General features: G+C 30.0%; 1 protein-coding gene across 1 annotated transcript in view; it reads left to right on the forward strand.

Annotated features, from left to right (window-relative positions):
• The window catches only part of LOC114929309 (zwei Ig domain protein zig-8), a 59,124-nt gene that overhangs the window by 13,164 nt on the left and 25,330 nt on the right, over positions 1-20,630 (forward strand). Inside the window, exon 2 of the mRNA XM_029300809.2 lies at positions 12,694-12,902. Within this exon, the coding sequence (XP_029156642.1) occupies positions 12,694-12,902 (209 nt within the window). The remainder of the gene's footprint in view (positions 1-12,693; positions 12,903-20,630) is intronic.

The following is a 20,630-nucleotide window of genomic DNA, read 5'->3' on the forward strand; positions in this document are numbered from 1 at the left end:
TTAAAAACATTGTTTTCTTCTTAATAGCCGCTATTCTCGTGTACTTTGCAATTAATAGCGAGAATAAACGAAGATGCGAAATAGTCACGAAATGAACCTACGTGAAGAGAAGAAGATAAAAAAGAAGAAGTTATTTCGAAGTTTTTAATTCTTTTTTAAATTTTGAAAAATCAACCCGTACTTTAAGATCGTCATTAAAAACATTATTTTCTTCTTTATAGCCGCTATTCTCGTGTACTTTGCAATTAATAGCGAGAATAAACGAAGATGCGAAATAGTCACGAAATGAACCTACGTGAAGAGAAGAAGATAAAAAAGAAGAAGTTATTTCGAAGTTTTTAATTCTTTTTTAAATTTTGAAAAATCAACCCGTACTTTAGGATCGTCATTAAAAACATTGTTTTCTTCTTTATAGCCGCTATTCTCGTGTACTTTGCAATTTTTCATGGGAAAAAGTTTTGCCGATCATAGAATACAAAAGTTTTATTAACGAGGCTGCATTTTGTCCGCCACATGATAATTAATTATGTTCTTATTCCACACAAACGCTGAAAAAGATAAAAGAACATTTTGTGATGTTGCAACAGAAACGCGTGTTTGTTACATCAAAATCCATTATATTACAAAATTGCAAAGAAAATATATTTTACAATAATTTTATACACTTGCAGCCAATTATACTGCGAGATTGTTAAATTATATCTATACACAAAAATCATCTGTTATTTCATCATCACGCATATCTCGTTGAAAATATTTTTATCGGGCTTGTTTTCGTGAGCACACAACAATAAAGCTCTGGTTAATATCTACATTAATGTAGGGAAAATTCAATGCAATCCAAATATCAATACAATCAACTTAAATTCAGGTTCAGAAATTGTTGTAACGAGATTCGTTATTATATTACTGCGTTATGCAAATAAAGCATTTCATTCCCAATCTCCCCTCAGAAGTTCGTCTACCCTCTCGCATGCAATTCGCAAATGACGTCACGCACACGATGCAAAGCGTAATTTAAACTAGATTGCGCGATTCGGGAGTGGGAAGGGAGAACTTTATTGTTATTCGCGAACCCTCGAAAGGAAGGAAACGTTAAGTTTCCCCAGCTCCCCTTCGTGTTTTAATTACGAGACCAAGTGCGAACGCTTTCGCCTACTTTAAACGCAGTTCCTGCAGTTTTGTTGCATTTCCGCGTCAGGTGACAGCAAACGATAAACGCGCGGAATCATGATTGTCTCATTTTCGCGAGTCGCGACTCGCTCGTCCTACATTCGCGAAACGTCACATAGTCAGAAGATTTCGAGTTTCCACATACATATATAGCTAGCTAGGATCTACACGTTTTTAATTAATTGGTTCTACCACTCTCTATTATCCCGGGAGGCCGCGGCATCTTTTTCTTCCCTTTTTTGTACATAATGAGCGAGGAAAGTTAGGGAAGATATTCTGAAGGTGAGATGAAAAATAAGACGAAAACGTCGAGGTCTGATTCGAGATCGTTAGCGGTTATAATGAGGGGCATTACTACGAGATTTATACGTCAATAGATTTTATTTCTTGCGCACTTAAAATTCCTCCTTTGCGCTAATGTTGATGACGATAGAGAATAGCTCGTTATCTCAGCATTATTAAATATATATAGATACAACAACAATTTAATTAAAAGTACAGTATTTCTTCGTTAACGGAAAAAAGTCATTTCTCCCTTTCGTTATGTGAACGAGTCTTTACTTAAAAACAATCCGCCGACATCTACTACTGCTCAAGCTTTAATACCGAAAATTGTTTGCTCTTATTCTCTCTCATTTGTTCTTAATATTATAAAAATGAAAAATTTTGTTTTTACTATCCAAAGGATTTATAGAACAGGTTTTGGAAGATGAAGTGCAACATCTTATTAAACGGAAAATAACTGATCTGAACAGAACTCATCCCTTAATAAGACTATTAATACTATATTATATTGAAATATTTTGATACTTTGCAAAACAACAATTTGTATATCAAACACACGATATATGTTAAATCCTAAAATATTTGAAAAATTAAAATATTATTATTCTTAATTTAATTTCATCTTTTACTTTACTTTACGAAAAATGTAATTAAAGTTCTGTTATATTCCACTTAATATTGATGTTATATATATTACTAAAATAATAATATTTGCGTTATGCGACCTTAATATATTGCACTTATTTTAGTAATTTATATATCAGTAGCAACATCTTAATAATAATTTTTTATTTAATTATTTAAATAAAAAGTTTTAATAATCTGTAAAATTCTAAATTTTAAACAGTAAGAGACATATATTAAATAAATATGTTTCTACATTTATATATAGTATATGTATGTATATATTGTATTTTAATGTGCATGATACTGGATTATTTTACGCGACGAGCGGAAAATCAAGTGATAAGCGGAGAACATAATTTATTGCAAAGCGGATTTATTGCAATTTACGTCGATTAATTTTTGTTCTACATGTGAGATGTATTCATTATGCTCTATCATCGAATCACTTTATACAATTTCTCGATTCTATGAGATACTATCCTCTCTTCTCTATTCAGGTTTCTGTAATAAAAATCATAATCGTTTAAATTTACGAGTAGACGTGAAAATATCCCGAGACTTGACGGTACAAAATACTTCTCTAAAACTCACATTTAAATATCATAATGCCCTGCCGTAAATTCACGCAGTTTTTTAGCGACGGAAATTTTACGCGACGATGCATTGGATGCAATGCAAGCAACGAGAGCGAGTAATCTCGAAAAAACCGACACGAACCACAAATTCGGCAAATGCAAAACGCACTTGCGATGTCACGGCTAGATATTTGAGAGAAAATGTCGGCCCCACAGTGGCATTAGCAAGACAGCTGAATGAAACACGCATAATAATATCTGCTTTATATTTTCGCGAAACAACCTTTCTACAGAGTTACTGCAACTTTTGTAATATTATTATCTGATTAGAAAATTACGAGTTCCTGAATTCTTTCCTTTGAACGAAAAACAAAATGACTGTCGCCTGGTAAAGTCTCTAACTTTAAATGAAATGTATTTATGCATTATACTGTATTATGTAACTGATATAACTGGAAGGTATACTATAGTTGAATTTATTATCAAAGCAATACAAAATTGGCAAATCTAAAATCTGTCATGCCACAAATATGTTATACGATTTTGCAAATGATATGATAAATCAATGATAGTTTTAACAAAACTCCACAATAAGCTTCAAATATAATCCGATTATTGTGTTAAGTAAAGACAATGAAATTTTATTATATATATTTTATGTGAGTTAAATGTTTTTAAACTATATGTGCATATATATATGTACATATGTAATAGACATTATAATATAAAAAAATAATATAGAAATAAAATTATTTTTTATCTTCAATTTAATTAGTTGAAAAGACTTAACAATTTTACATATTTACATATTATTTACTAAGACTTTATTTTTCCAGAATATTATATTATTTTATAGAAAAAAATATATATTTGTTTTCAGAAAATTTTTTTTGTTTTATCGAATAAACTTTCATACGCTGTATTATTTTGAATAGATAAATTTTCAGTTAACAAAATACAATTTTTTACAAAATATCTACAGATACACATATTTGTTTTTCCTTAATATTTTGCTTTATCAAGATATATTTTCATATACGCCACCGTAATAGTATTATTTCCAATTACACACAAATTTTCGTTTAACAGAATACAATTTTTATAGAACGTTTGAAGATATACGTATTAGCGTATTTTGTTAGAGGATAAAAAAATGTTTTGCTTTGTTAGATAAATTTTCATATGCTACGTAGCGCATACCATTTCGAATTTCCGCTTCTCTCACGAGGGTTCACGCAAAAGTACTCATCTAATTTCGTTATTAAAAAAAATATCAGCTCGCGCGTTTCGCACGCCATAGTATCAGCGGCCGGGCCGCCCCCGTTTTATTCCGCTTTCGTACTCTACCCACAAATCATTTACGTCGCTCGTTACTACACGCAAAAGTTATGCTCGCGGCTCGCGTACGAGCGGGCGCGATTTATTTCCGCGCAATCTCGGGCAACATGAAAAAATAACGCGTCTCTCTCTCTCTCTCTCTTTCTCTTGCGCGCGCTCACACATAACATCGGGCACCGACTCTCATAGAAGACAAATCCGTGATGCGGGAGTCACGCGAGTCTGCGCGCCGGTGTGATTAAATGTGATTAAATTACATAGCCTGTTTGAAAGATAAGAAAACCATGGGATTTTATCTGACTTACTTATCGAAGCCGTTCGTTAAAGTACGGTCGAGCTTTCTCGGCTTGTCGATTTATTTTAAATTCATATATATATATATATATATTTTGCCCTCTTTTTCCTCTGGCACTCTTGCACATCATAGATGCATAATTTAAAAAATAATAGCACACGCACGCATACACAAATACGCATACCGCCGGGACGGAATTACGTTTCGGCGTTTCCGTTATTTTCGCGAAACGGCACGCAGAGTACGCGTTCCGGTGGTCGTAAATCTTGGCAGCGTATCGCGGGCTTTCGCGTGGGATTTTATTAAATTCTGCAAACAATTCCGATGCCTCTAAGCAAGATTTCGTGTGTACGTTCAGAAAGAATGAAACAATCGCGCGTCGCGAAACGTCACGAAATAATGCATAAAATGCTGCTCGAATAACTCGCGTGCGTTCCGTACCTTTAATAGAATATTTCTATGAAAATTGATATATATATATGTATACATATTTTTTTTCATCTTTTTGTGAATAAATTTTACGAAAAGTTTGCAACACAAATGTGTGATAATTCACCGTAAACTGCGTGCTTTTACAAATTCGTTCATGCGACACGCACAAGTTTCGCGCACCAATAATTCTTCGCGGGTAGAGAGTGAAAAATGTCCAATCTCGTTTACTACACACACAACGATGTATATCTGACCGGGGGCGGAGAAAGAAATACTTTTACAAGCCGGATAAATAATGCGCGATACCTTAAAGTGAGCTTCTGATCGAAGGGCAATCCTAGGCAAATTGAAAATGTAAAACGTAAAATAGCTGGTGGATTTCAAGATAAGGATGAGTTTTATTACTCTCTCGCGACGAATAATTACTCAATAAAGATAAAAATAAAAACCGTGAAAAAAGCACGGCTATATATGTATATGAGAAAATGCGAAGTGGAGCAATTAGGTGTGCGCGACCTTATTTCGCTGGCAAATTAATCGCGAAATACGAGTACATAGAAAAATAAATCTGGACAAGAGACTATTTATCTCTAAAATACGTATCGGAAATTAAAAATTTATAAAATGATTTGTATAGTTCTGAATATAGTATTAAAAGAAGATTTTATTAGGATTACTTGAGGATAAATATATTTGCAATATTTACTTGGCGCAGTATTTTTTAAATTGATATTAAAATAATTAAAAACTTAAAAATATATGACAAGTTTGTATGAAAATATTTAATTATATTTTTATTTTAAGTATGAATTTGTTAATATTAATATTAATTAATAGATGATAATGATTATTTATTAGAGTTTTCTTTGAATAAAAATATAAAGAAAAATCGTTATTTATTTATTTTTTATTTTTAATGTCGTATATTTTCATATCTAAATTTCAAGTCCTTTAAATTTATTAAAAATTATAATTTGCCATAAAAACCATATTCATTTTTCTTCAAAAGCTTATTACGTCAAACATATTTTAGATTTAATTATTTACCTACTTAAAGATTAATTGTTCTTTAATATTTCCATCAGAGAGAAATCGATTTCATATCGTTAAACCCACAAACGATAATAAAATACACGTATATAGCAGTTTCATGCTAAATATTTCTTGTGTATATAAGAAAAGAGAAAAATATAAAATATTTATTACAAAAATAAAAGTAATTTTACAGTCATTGCTATCAATTTCTTAAATTTGTGACTCCATTATTACATTAAGTGTTGAGAAATAATACAATGCTATGAAAAAATATCTAAAAAATATATTGAAAAACGTATTCTCGTTATAATATAACATTATACACTATAACAAGAAAAGACGGCGCAAGAAGGCGCGATTAGATTTAAATATTCTATTTGCTCGCCTGTGTAAAAATTACCGGCCCTTTCGTTCGGTTCGTCGAGTCGGAGCCGAACCGTAGAGGCGAAAAGCGCTGAGTACAAATTGCGATGAGCTCGAAATAAGATCGTAACTTTTACCGTCCACTTGCACGGAGGCGGAAAACGATCCTCTCTCTCACTATTGCGAAGGTCATTCGCCCGATGCCCCAGAGCGATCTAAATATTCAGATCGCTGGGTTACGATATAGCGCCAGCCTGGAATCTCCACCCTCTCTCTCTCTACCAGGAAATTGCAACGCAAAGACGGTCTACGATCTGTGTTCGTTTAAATACCTTAATCCAGATGCACCGATGCGATTCGCGCGCAAATCTTTCGGTTCGTGTACGGTAAACGCGCAGTTGCCGTCAAATAAGTCGGCGCGAAAAGTAATTTTCCGTTCAACAAGCTTTTCCGGAAGGAAGACGCGGAAAGCGCGCCATGCGGAAGATTATTTTGTGACGATCGATATATCGTAACGCGAGAAATATGTGCCCGCCGGAGGTATCGTTATTCCTCCTCCATCATCGGCGTTTTATGATACGGCTGCGGCCGCCGCAGCTGTTACAATATCTATCGGTGCTTTCGCGTCGATAACTCATTGTATATGCCATTCTTTTTCGCGGTTGCCATTTTCGCCAACTATTTTCCGGTGTAATGAATTCCGCCATTCGCGACCAGCCCGGTGAATGACGAACAGGATTTTGCGCAATAACACGCTAAGTTACACAGAATATCAGAACTGACGGAAAACTGATTGAGGAGTTGTATAAATGGGAATAGTAATTCCTTTTTAAAGCTTTTAAGCTTATTTCTCGGTATGGCGTAATATCTTGTGAAAGAATTATAAGAATTTTTGCATTGAAAAGAAAATTGTGTTTGTTAAATCTTTAAACGCAAGTTTTTCGCAGAAAAAGCTACCCTTGGAAATCACGTTCTCACCTTCTCTTAGATTTCTCTCAAAAATCGTATATATTCATTAATCTAGCTTGATATCTCTCTAGAAGATTGATATTATCCTTATCTTACGACTTTCTTGAGATACTAAATATATATTTAAATTGTATAAAACTATATGTATGTATATATATATGTGTGTATAATTAATCGTTCTAGAAATTCAAAGAGTTGATAAATATACAAAATAATCTGTTACTTTAATTCATAAATAATTATTACTTTTTTTCGTATTTAAAGCATAAATCAGCACAAATATAGCAATAACAAAATATAATTAATAGAAATGTTAAATTTGAAGAGTATATTGAGTTGATAATAATTTTGTTTCTTACACATTTCCGAAAACATAGCTCAATTAACGCAGCAAAATTCATATAGAAAGACATCAGAAAGGTACGGAACTAAATTTGCAGACATCAAGAATAATGTGTGACTTTTCCTATATAAGTGTGACTAAAGTACTTATTCTATCACACCTAACATAAATCTATGAGTTTGGGTGCGACCGTAATAACACGAGTAACCATCCATGTCAAATAACGTCAAAGTGACAGAGAGTGCAATTACTACTTTGAAAAAAAAAAGAAAGCGGCATGAACCCGTCGACAAATCCATTTTATCCTTAACTCACTGAAAATGAATGGTTCGCAATTTGCTGAACGGCTAGTCATCTATAAATCGATGAAAATTGCCTGAGTTTTATTACAAATCTATTCGCGAATAATCTTACTTCGCAAAATGTTTTTCTTTTTATTGAATATAACCTTTCTCTCTATTGCTTTTCTTTTCAATAGATATATTTTCTCAGAATGTTCCACGTTTGTCAAACAAATTATACAATAGTAGCAACAAGAAATTATATAACACGTTTATATCGAAAATATTTTATCAAAAATTAAAAATTCTATACTACTCTATATTTCATATTCAGTTCCATATTCTAGAATTGATATTTTGGGGGGTGGAAATTAATATTTTAGAATTAAAAGAAATAATTAATTATTTAGAATTAAATATTAATGATCTCTCTCGTATTATCTAATCGTCACACATATCTGCTTTAGTATTCTTATTAGAAGTATGAAAAATACACGTGTAATGGAGATTAAAAAAAAAAGAAAATATTTGTAGGAATAATTATTGCGCGTACTGTATATAGAGCACATGTAAATTGACAAAGTCCAAAGACAAGAGTTCCGCAACGTCTGCAACACGGCACTTCTCGAGATGCACGCAAGCCACAACTGTTGTACTATATTAGCATTCACGCGATGCCACAATGGTGACGAACAAGATATGAACACCCAACAACGTCTTAGCTACGTGTGACGCGTAATTTAATCCTTATCTTAATCATCTTTTTCGCTTCTCTCTTAAGCTCACTGTAACAAACCTGAGAAAATATCCGTCGCTCATTATCTCCCGTGAAATGATGAACGGATTAACCACTGTGCAACCAACAAAAGGACGTTTCTTGATATCTCGCGTCCACCTGAGCGAGCACTTGCTTTAATTAATTTTATAGCAGGCAACTAAGACAGAAGAGCTTATAACGATCCTTTCCATGCACTCCGGGGAGTCCTCCTCTTTGGCTTTTCCCAGAACTCGTCTATGTTCTATATCATCATTGCTGTCTTTATATATATCGAGATTCGAGAAAGCATCTACTAATACCAACACACACCCACACACGCACACGTATACATTTCTCGACGGATATCACACTGTTGAGCTTTAGAAGCAAGAGACTGCTGCACCTGAGGCGTATCACAGTGGAAAGCTAATGAAGTGCAAAGTTTTCCACAGACTATCAGCTTTTGCTCGCTCGTTGCGATACGTCCGCGTTAATTAGGAAGGTTATAATCTACCGTTTCCATTTGAGTGCGTTGACATCAAACTAACAACTCGACTTACTCTCCTTTGTTGTCTCGAGAGAAACGAAGCTTCAGCGATTTTATCGTCAAAATCGAAATAAACAAGAAGCACAATTATCTGGCTCATAGAATGCACGTGTGCAACTGCGTTCATACTCTATCGCGACAATAAATACTAAAGATTCAATGCAGAAAAATACTTGTTACGTATATTAATAATATTCTCTTACATTCAGACTTGTAAACAATTTTAAAAAATGTAAAAAATGTGTCTTCACGCGTAGAATTTTAAACATGCAAACAAATAATCAAATCTTCGTTTCTATATTCTTTATACTTGGAACAAGTATTTTATATTTTTATTTTACGGCTTGTTACAAAGATATTCGGAATATTATTTGTTTCGAATGTAAAAAATGGTGATTGAATTTACGAAAGAATAGATTTATGCCAAAATCTGGAAAAAGCTGGAAATATAAAGAAATATGCTACTTTTGCTCGTCTATTAGATCTTGCGAGGATGCCAAAGCTAACAAACTATGGTGGCGTGTCTTAAAGTTCTGCACTCACATCAGTGTTGAAGAGACAAGATGCTATACTACTACTATTACTACTATTACTACTACTACTACTACTACTACTACTACATTGTGGCTCGCCATTGTCTTCAAGATGGCAATGCCATTATCATCCACGTGATGTATTATAGGAAAAACAATGAGGAAAAAAATTTATCTTGGCCGGAAGTAGAGTCTTTTACCCATTCTCTACCTAATTCACTCTTAAGCTGAAACGTAATGAGCTCTGATCTAATCTAATTCTATCCAATCTGGCTATAGCTACATCCTGCAGCTATTACAGTTCTCTGATTACTGAACTACAGGTACTTTGTATGCATTTGGCTATTAAAGTTACTCATCCCTATCATCTATACATTGCGAAAAACGTGGAATAAATCGTGAATTTCTTTTAAGAATCATTATCCACAATTATTTTATATTTTAACTGCTGCTCATTTTAATTTAATTTCTTTTGGATTTATTACTTTTTGATTTTAATATGATAAAATATGTATGTAATACTAAAAATATAAAAGGGAGCTTTGTGAAGATAAATTTTTCAGGATTTAATGGCCATTATGTATTTATTTGGAATATTATCGTCGTAATTAAAGGATGTAAATATTTCACACATAAATTAACATATTATAATTGGAATAAAGCCAAGATGTGAGGAAGAAATAATTAGTTAAAATGCTTTATTAAATATGAATTTAAATTTGTACGATGGTGCAAGATATATCTTTCGCCATTAAATCCGGAATATGCAGCAGAGTTAGTTTCAAACACTAAGCAAACACTTCTGCTACTTCGAAACATATATCGACCGTTCCTGAGTGCATTTCTAACTCAACAACTTGCAGTGCACAAAGTGCAAGGGTGCTACGGACCATTTTGCAGCATCTCAGCACACAGTTACATAGGTCTTGAATAATCTCATTAAATTTTCTCGATAGTTGATTGCTTTTCATCCGTTAAATTATGATTAAATAAAAAAGTTACTGTTATTATACATATCTCAAATATTTAAAGTACGTTTTGATAGTTACTCTTTTTACTATAATTATATTACCTCACATATCGCAGCGTAAATGGGTGCGCTTCGTAACTTTTACACAAGTCTAGTTGAAAGTTAATATTATATATACATATTACTTTGAATCAACGTTAGAACTTTTGAGATGAATGGTTTACCTCTCACAATTTCAAACCACTGGTTATGCATAATTATATTCTATTGTGTTTTACAATTTTAAGAGAAAAATGTCAAACGAGAGAATATAAATTTTAATATTCGTAACATCCCTAGCGAAATCCTATAAAGGATAAAATAGCGAAAATATAATTCTTTGCAATAGGTTATTGCGTATAGCATATTTATGGCGTATAGCATATTTAAGCAAAATAATTAACAAAAATCGGATATTAAAATATTATTATGCACAATGTATTTTTTTATGAAATTAAATTTCTTTATGAAATTAAATTTCTACTTATTAATGCGAATTATGTTCTTTTTGATTTATAAGAAATTCTTCCTCTTCCTATTTTTCGATACAATTAAATCTTTCTATTTCATTTCGTTTTTAATAATATTCGTGTTGTTGTCATGCGTATTATTTCCCATAAATTGATATTTATAGTCACACACAATTCGTGAAAATCGATAATTCGCAGTTGACTGGAACAAATCTCGAAAATTGTTCATTGATGCGTGCCATTTTTCACGTGTGACCCTATTAAAAATAATAAACTCGTTGTTTTTTTAACATAAATGTACGTTAAATATGTGAACAATGATAAACCTCTATGCAATTTTGCGCATAGAGTAATTTCTTTAACTAACGAAAAGAAAAATACATTCGGCATAGAGAAAAAAAAACACCGAGAGAAAAGAAATTAAACAGACTAAAAGAGAAAAATTGAGAAAAAGGAAGTCTCGTATATAACAATTTTATTTTATCAAGATCGCAGACTGAATCGTGCAAAAGCATATTCAGCACAGATGATAACTTTTCCGAATCTAAAATCTTTTGAGGTTTTAATGAATGTATGATTCAACAAATGTTAGAATAATAAAGATTTTGATTTGATATAATGCGTAATAAAATTCAAACGTAATTCAAATAATTATTGTACATATTGTTAAAACTATCTATTGCTAAATAGATCAAAAAAGAATCTCCGATAATGTTTTATTATTACAGTACCGTATCTATTGACAATTAAAAATATTTAAACTTCAAATGTCATAACTTTCACATAGGTTAGCCCTAAATCGACTATATTGCAAACGCTCACAGAAAAATCTAAAGCTTTCTCTGTAGTAAAGTTTCTGTCAAAAAAACCATAGTAAAATATAACGAAAATTATTAAGCGCATCACATGCAAGAAAAGATACAAATGCACGCGATAGTGGCGAACGTGGCAAGAGTGAATAGACAGAATCAATACCCTCGATTTGTTGAGTGAAACGCCAATCGTTCTCTATTTCGAGAAATACGTTCGTCGCCTGCGTATCAAACTATTGCTACCTGCATTTAGCTTCTGCGCGAGTATTGAAATAAAGGGAAAATTGATAAAAAATCGATTTTCAAGTTACAAAAAGATCTGATAGTTTTTATTGGAACTTGGAACGAATAATTCTAGGAGAAACGCACTGTCGAGAATATTGTATATTTTTCAAAGAGTTATACACGTTTGCGGACGTTGGCATTTTCAGAGCTTCGTTATTCTTCGCTCGTGCATTTAATAGCCGCAATTGAAAATTTCCATTAACCAGAAATTTCAATCTAATCTCTCGTCTGGTTTTAAGGGTTGATTTATCAATCATAAATTAAACAGTATAGATAAAATATTCTACTCATGCGTTCTAGTACAAATTGGAATTTTATATTTGGAAATGTCAATCAGAAATATGTGTTTTATATTTTTTTTATTTAAAACAATAAAAAATAAAAAAATCAAATAAAATTTGCTAGCATTATATATAAAAATTAATTGATTGTAAAGAGGACGTACACATTTATATATGTATATACGCGTTGTAGATGTATGGACTAGATAAATGAATATTGATCACTCGTGTGCTGTAAGCTGTAACTTTGAACACTCAATCAGCGAATTTCTCTTTGTTTCAGATACGCTGAGTCTAGGAGATCGGACGATAGATAACATAGACAGACACGCAATTCAGACCAGACCACGACAACAATTGCTGGATCATTCTTCCGGATTGAAATCGAAACCGGAACCCATCTTCGACTTTTCGCAAAATACTAACGTGACGGCTCTGATTGGAAAAACAGCATACCTCACGTGTCGAGTTCGCAATTTGGGCGATAAAACCGTAAGAACTTTTTCTCATAATATATTGTCTATAATTAATCATCATTAATTATAAAAAATATAAAATAGAGATATAATCTAAAAACAATACTCATATTAACATGAATTTAATATTTGCTCGTGTATTGTTGAAATAATCAATATAGTAAAAGAGGCCAACATAATGAGCATTAAATAGAATGTTAGAATCTGAAATTTATTTAATATATTCTACAAGCATTGTTAAACCGAAAAAGTATCAATCAAATCGGACAAATCATAAATTTACAGAATCTTACATAAAAGAATTATCTAGACGTTTCGACTGCACGCAATCTTCTTCAGTTTTACACAAAAATCAAGTCATATCTTAACCGCTATTACATTACATTAATATCCTATCGAATTAATAATGTTAGAAATATGTCACGTGTCGCAATGTGTCATGTCTGATGTTTCGTTCATGAATCCTTCTGTAGAGATCGCTCTTAAGCTATAAAATGCTTCCCGTAAAGTTTCTTCGTTTTTTTGCGAGAAATGCGGTTAATAATGGTATGCACTGCGTACAATCAAGTCAATTAATAATCGGTCACAATTTATAAAAACTTACGTAATTGTTCAGCTTACTTTTAAATCTCTTTGTACTGATTTTACGTTTTTTTTTAAATTGTATAAAAACTTAAGTTCGGTAAGATATCTCATAATACTCATATTGTTGAAAATGTTACAATTACAAATTATAGTAATAATTATGATTTAATCTTTACAATACGTCCATTTTCCTAATTGAAAGATGCGAAAATATTCATTATATTATACATATAATTATTATATGTTTTATTCTAAAATTTGCATTGATAAATGTGCATTTAAATTTTTTATAATAGATAAATCTTTTTATAATGGATGAAATATACTTGAAATTGGACAATACTTAAAATAATGTTTCTGCAATTAGAAATTAGGTTCCTGACTTATTTACATAATACAAAAATATATTTTGACAAAGCATTCCTATAATATATTTTACGGGAATATTAATAATATCGCGCTTGTAATAATACGTGATAATAATACCACATTTTTAATGCAAGATATTATTTATTTTTCAAATGCATTTAATTTAAAACCTGAGGGAACATTTATACTAAAGGCAAATACTATTTCTTTCTCACTCTCTCTCCCCTCTCTTTCTCTCTTTCGTTTCTTTTATTCAAGAATCCAGTCTTAAGAGAAACGATTTGCAGGATATAATCGAGTTTTGCACGGGGTCGATTGGACGTTAATTGATCTTAGAGGTAACTGGAAACTCAATTTCATCGCAGACTATCCATCAGTTCCATACTACCATTTCTATTGAAAGAAATTTTTAGCGCTATTAAATAATCGAATTGATCGATCTTGTGTAGATCATTATTGAATATAGTCCTTCATGAGAACATTCGATAAGATAACACGAATATTCTTTAAAATATATGGAGTTTTATCAGTTTGGTTATTTTAAATAAATGCGTTCATTGTGGATATCAAAATAATAATAGTCCCTATATATTTGCTTCTTTCAAAGTGTTAGTATTGTCTTTCATATAAACAAGAAATTAATTTCTTTTATCCTAATAATAAAAATGTTTGCAACAATAGTGATAACTTTATGTCTAAATTAAAATAATTAAAGATTGAGAAAGAAGTACTACTCGATTACATAGATTATAAGTCGCTGTAATAGTTTTAGAAAATACTTGAAAACTAAATGTTTAAAAATAAAGAATTGTTTCTCGCAACTTAAATTATTTTCGCTTTAATAATAAAAAAACAAATGAATAACAAAATTTATATAAATAAATTTTATTTTAATAAAGTAATCTCTAGGAAGTCTTTTACGTAAAAAATTATTAAAATTTTTAATATTAAATTTAAGAATTGGAAGAAAGAAACAAAAAATGTTCCATTAAATTTTTATATTAAAGAGAAATCAATATAGTATTACGAATGTATATGTATGTACGCTATAATATTGTGTAAAATACTTATTTTACCTGAAAATATATCTTTCACTGTTTTTACTCATAACAGAATAATTAAAACTCTACAAAGACTTAATTTAAATGCTATTGTAACATCTGTAAAAAGCGTCGGATGCAATATTACATAGAAGAAAGAAATTGACTTTGCACTCCTTTATAGTTGTTTCGCGACGTAATGTGGTAATTGTGTATAATAATAGATCAGGGTTTTGCTCGAAAATTTTTCCGCGTTTCTGCTTTCTCACAAAGCAATTTAATTATTCGTGCACTAGTGGTTAAGCTGCCTCACGCGGAATCCGATTTACGAGTTGGTTAGTCGCCCGAGGCTGCTTGTTGTAAAGCTAATATACAAAATAGATATAAGTAAATACTATTAAAGTAATTATAAATATTATTAAATTACTAAAATCTTAAATTGATATATGTATATACCTATATATATATATATATATATATATATATATATATATATATATCATTTTATAAAATGATAGAAATACATATACACAAAATTCCTTACATTTCGGTTACATATCAACACAATTATATATATATATATATATATACCTATATAACTTAATTTGATGAAAAAGTACAAACAATTTTGTTAAACCGAATATTTATCAAGTTTTTCAAGCAAGAACAATCAAATTAAGCAGACTTAAACTCGATTAATAAATATTTTACGAAACTTAATGGAAGCAACAATGTAATTAAATTAAATTAATCTAAATATAATAAATAGTTGTTAAAAATTTTTAAAAATATACTTAAATTGAACTAGTTATCAGAGATGTATTATATACATATATTTCTGAACAAAGTATTATATAACGATAAAATTAATGAAGTCGCCAGTGATGAGTAAAACCATACAAATTTATTGAAATTTCGACCTAACTGGCCAGTACAATTTAATTAGAAACAGTATTATATATATTTTGAAGATTTTTTCAAAGAATTTTACAATGTGCAGTTTAATATCATCTCTGATATATGATTCGATTATCGACTTACTGATTTACAGATCAAATACTATCGTTCAGTTCTGCTCGCGATGTTATCAAAACTCGATATGTCTATATTAATGAGCCAATTTAAACCTGAATTTGGCACAAAATTGCATATAAAATTATTAAGATTCAAATCCATTGAATAATGAATCCATTGTTTATATTAAATAAGAATATGCAAAATTAATTCCCTGTATATATAAAATGTAACAAGCTATACTATCTCAAAACTCTACTACAAATAACGAAAATATATATTTTATAATACTTTATAATATTTACAATTTTATTGAGACTTGTTTATGAGATTTATATTTTTATATGTAATATAAATGTTTAATTTCAACACAGAGATAGGTGGAGATACAATAAGCTAATTTGCGTAAGTCCATTAAAGACGATTTACATAAGTCACCAAATATAATACTATTAGATTTTGTTTTACAGAGTTGCATCAGAATAAAACATTAAATCGTTATTGTCACACAACAAGAAAAAAGAGAATTATGAAAATAAAAATTTATATTACTTCGTCAATAATTTTAACACTGTTACTTTATGTTATTTCACATTAGAAATAATGTTTATAAATAATTGTAAAATATATTATGTTAAATTTAATATATATACTGTCTATTCGGTAAAAAAAGTTTGCAATGTGTTAATCTTGATCGTATTTTACGTGTTTGCGCCTTTTCAAAGTACTTTCAGTAAAAAATATTTTACTATTATTTATTTCTTTAATTATATAAATAAATATAAAAAGTATTTTTGTGTGAATAAATGTTACTTGTAATTAATAATTAAAAATGGAAAAAAGTATATGTTATTGGAAAAAATTAGAATAGTTTCTTCAATTAATTGACAGCAATATTTTATCGCATAAAAATTTTTAATAATCTTTGTAAAAAGATTTAAATATCTTATATTTTATTAAGCCCATTTTGTATAATATATTTAACATATTTACGGAGTCTATATTTTGTAATATTTTCATAAAAACAAATACAGGAGGCATTATCATATTTTATATTTTCGATAACTACAAGCACAAGCGAACAATCGAATATTTCAGGAAACTCATAATACCGGAATTATCTTCATTTAGCGTGGATGGATTAAATTTTGATACATACTTGATGTGACGCGCATATTAAAAGGAATAGCTGTTAATCATATTTTATGACACAAACGCTCGTCTGATTAGTGCAATAGCGGGATTATCGAGAGAAAAATAGCACGAAATTTTACGCCATGCCGGTCATATAAATATTAAACAAGATAAAAAGAAAAAAAACTACAGGGAATTGCAAAACATATTCCGCAAAATATTGAAGCAATGGAATAATTATTATGAGAATTTTCACAACTAATTGTTGATCGCCAGTGATAAATTTTAACAAATAATAAGATGCAATTTGATTCGACCAAAAACTGGCTATTCATTTATTGATAATAAGTACACACTACGTTTCGACCCACATTGTGGTCCTTGTCAAGTGCTAAAATACAAAAATACATAATTTGGCAAGCGAAATTAACATTACATTAACACTAAATTTGATCTATAATACATACTTGTTCTTATTCAGCAATTACATTAATTAAAGATAAAAATATGAAAGTTGTCTTGTCATATCGACAGTCTGTTAGCTACTGTAGACTAGTATTATGTTTTTAAATCATTTGAATAATGTTGTCATAAATAGGACTAAGGTTGTCAGTGTTTATTTGTAAATTAATTTTATTTGTTTGTCTTTTTATGTAGAACATTTCAACGATCTCTCTTTTTCGTCTATTTTTCTCGGTATGTAAAATACATGCCTCAAGCCATCGGAAGTCACGATTGCATTCGGTTTTATGTTTACTGACCACCGAGTGGCTTGTTTCATGTCTTTTTATATTATTTTGATGTTCTTTTACTCTAGTAATCAAATGTCTTTTTGTTTGTTCTATATACGACGCGTCACAATTATTACATTCTAGTCTGTATACTACATTCGTTTTGTTCATCTTCGGTAATACATCTTTACCACGTTTAATTAGCGTGTTTAATTTTTTTGAAATCTTATAAATTGTTTTTAATCCTTTTTTCTTAAGAGTTTTAGAAATGTTATCAGTCAGATTATTGATATACGGTAACATAATATGTGAAGACATGTCAAATTTTTTATTGTTATTTTCATCTCTCTTGTTGTCAAAACTATTAGTAATATTATTAATTACATGTAATCTTTTTTTAATATGGTTTTTAATAACATAAAATGGAAAATTATTAATGCGTACCATCGCCTAAAATTCACTTATGAAATTGATTATTGTGTGATGATAAGAGTTTCTTAGGTTATAACAAAGTACATAAAATACAATAGATGAGAGAATTTAAATTTTAAATATTAATATTAATTTTAAATGTTAAATATAAAATAAATCGCAAAAGGAAATAAATTTCGAATATTTTTACATATCTTTTAGTAAAAGAAAATTAAATATAATTTTTATTATAGACTCTGTTAACATAATAAAAAAATGTAAAAAGTGAAACTATTCAGCATCTTATAATCCCTGCACTTTTCGAGATAATTTTTATCCGTCACTTTAGACCGCAGCACGGAGAAGTTTCATTGTAACCCCATACTTTGCACTATGACAGAACAGATTGCTCGTGTATGCGGGTAGACGGAGTATCGACTTTGTCTGAGAAAGAGGGAGGGGAAATCGATAGTTTCTAGCAAATATGGGTTCCTCGGATTGATGATTTTAGTTGCGGCAAGATCTATGTTTGGTACAGAATATTCAAGATCCATAGATTGCCTGACTGTTACGTTTGCATTTGTGTTCGACTCTGTGGACCGGATACGAACGGAGGAAACTTGAATGCCACAATGACATACATCATCGAAATAATATCGAAAAGCCACTAATCGTTTAGGTGCTGAAACTTTTAGGCAGGAAATTCCATTTTACGAATAGAAACTGTACTAGTGATATATCGTACTATTAATACTAGTATATACTAGGACTGTATGGCGATTAGCCTTTCGCTTTTAAAATTCTGTTTGAAAGCTTGGAGAGAATCATAAAAAAAGCCTTCTCAAAATAAATCAAATCCGCTATGTGGTATGTCGATAATTACGCTAACAATCCGAGGATTTAAAAAAGCTATGGAATTTGAGATTTTATTTATCAAAATTCGCTCGAAATTAACGAGCTTATGTATAACCAACACACACACACACAGAGAACATTTTTAAATTTAAAAGATATATAAATTTTAATTGCCAATTTTGCGGTAGCATTTTGAATAGCAGATGACTAAGCTTTAAAAATTTTACAATACGCTTAATTTTAAATTATTATTGAAAAAATTTGGTGGAAAAAAATTATTAAAATTTTTAATTTTTTTTTGGGGGGAAAAATAAAATAAGAGATACACGTATTTATAGTTATTAGTTGCAATTGTAAATATTTGAGTCATTAGATTGAATTGTACGTGTTATTCTCATAGTAATTGTTTAGCGATGGAAAAGCTTTTTAAATTCGTGTAAAATTTCGAATAATTTTATATCCATACAAATAAAATATAGTGCAAAGGTAAAAGACCTTCTCGACGTTATCGAGACTGGAAATATATCCTGACGCATGTCACACTAGATATCTGTCGACGCGCATGCATTACCAATCACTGTGTCAATTTTGCAACGAGTTGACGGTTAACATTTACATGACGAAAAAAAAAATTTTACGACTAAAGCGGTAAATAAAATCGATCAGAATGAATACCAGAAAGATCATCAACTAACAGAATCGATATATGTATCGTGTACTCAATTGATACACGAGAGATGCGCTCGTGAAAAAGGAGGACGATTCCGAAAATAAAGTAATGAAATATAAAGTTTATACACGCAGCGCATATATATACAAAACAGATCAGCACCAATTTAAAAGTATTTGCTCTCTTTTCATTATCGAAAATGCGAAAGATGTGTAACACTTCAATTTTTGTATAACATTTACATAATGATCCCTAAAACTTTTTGCTACTGTAGAAGTATTGATTTCTAAACCGAGGACCGAAGGACTGTTGTATATTTTAGTATACAAAGTATATATAAAAGCTAAAATTGTTTTTCAAATGTTTGATATTCGTAAATATAAACTATTTTAATGTAATTATTATAATATAAAAAATTATTTTTTCTACTCTAAGAGTTTTTAATCCTCTTGATATAAAAAAATTCTCTAAAATATTTTTACTCAATATAAATATTAAAAATTATAAACATCGTGATATATTATACAAAATAATTGAATTGGAAATCGAAATTTGAAAAAAGATATTTTTTATTAGTGTTTAAAGAAAAATAAAATTATATAATTAAAAGAGATATAATAAATTGAAAAATGCTTTGAGATTTGTTAAAGTAAAGAATATATAATATACTCAAATATTATAAAACTAGAGGATTCTTAATATATATATATTAAAATATATGTTACGTCAGCACAGAAGTATTTTTTGATGAATCATGATTTTGGAAGGATTTCTTTGCGCATAGAAATGTATAGGTATCGCTCGAATTGATTTTCAGATAATATGGGAAACCATTTTCCACATTCCTGTTACGTTCGCACGAGTTCTCTAAAATATTTTTACTCAATATAAATATTAAAATTATAAACATTGTGATATACAAAATAATTGAATTG

This window comes from Nylanderia fulva, unplaced genomic scaffold (assembly GCF_048542155.1).
Source record: "Nylanderia fulva isolate GAGA-0341 unplaced genomic scaffold, ASM4854215v1 Scaffold3, whole genome shotgun sequence".
In the NCBI taxonomy this organism is placed as follows: Eukaryota; Metazoa; Arthropoda; class Insecta; order Hymenoptera; family Formicidae; genus Nylanderia; species Nylanderia fulva.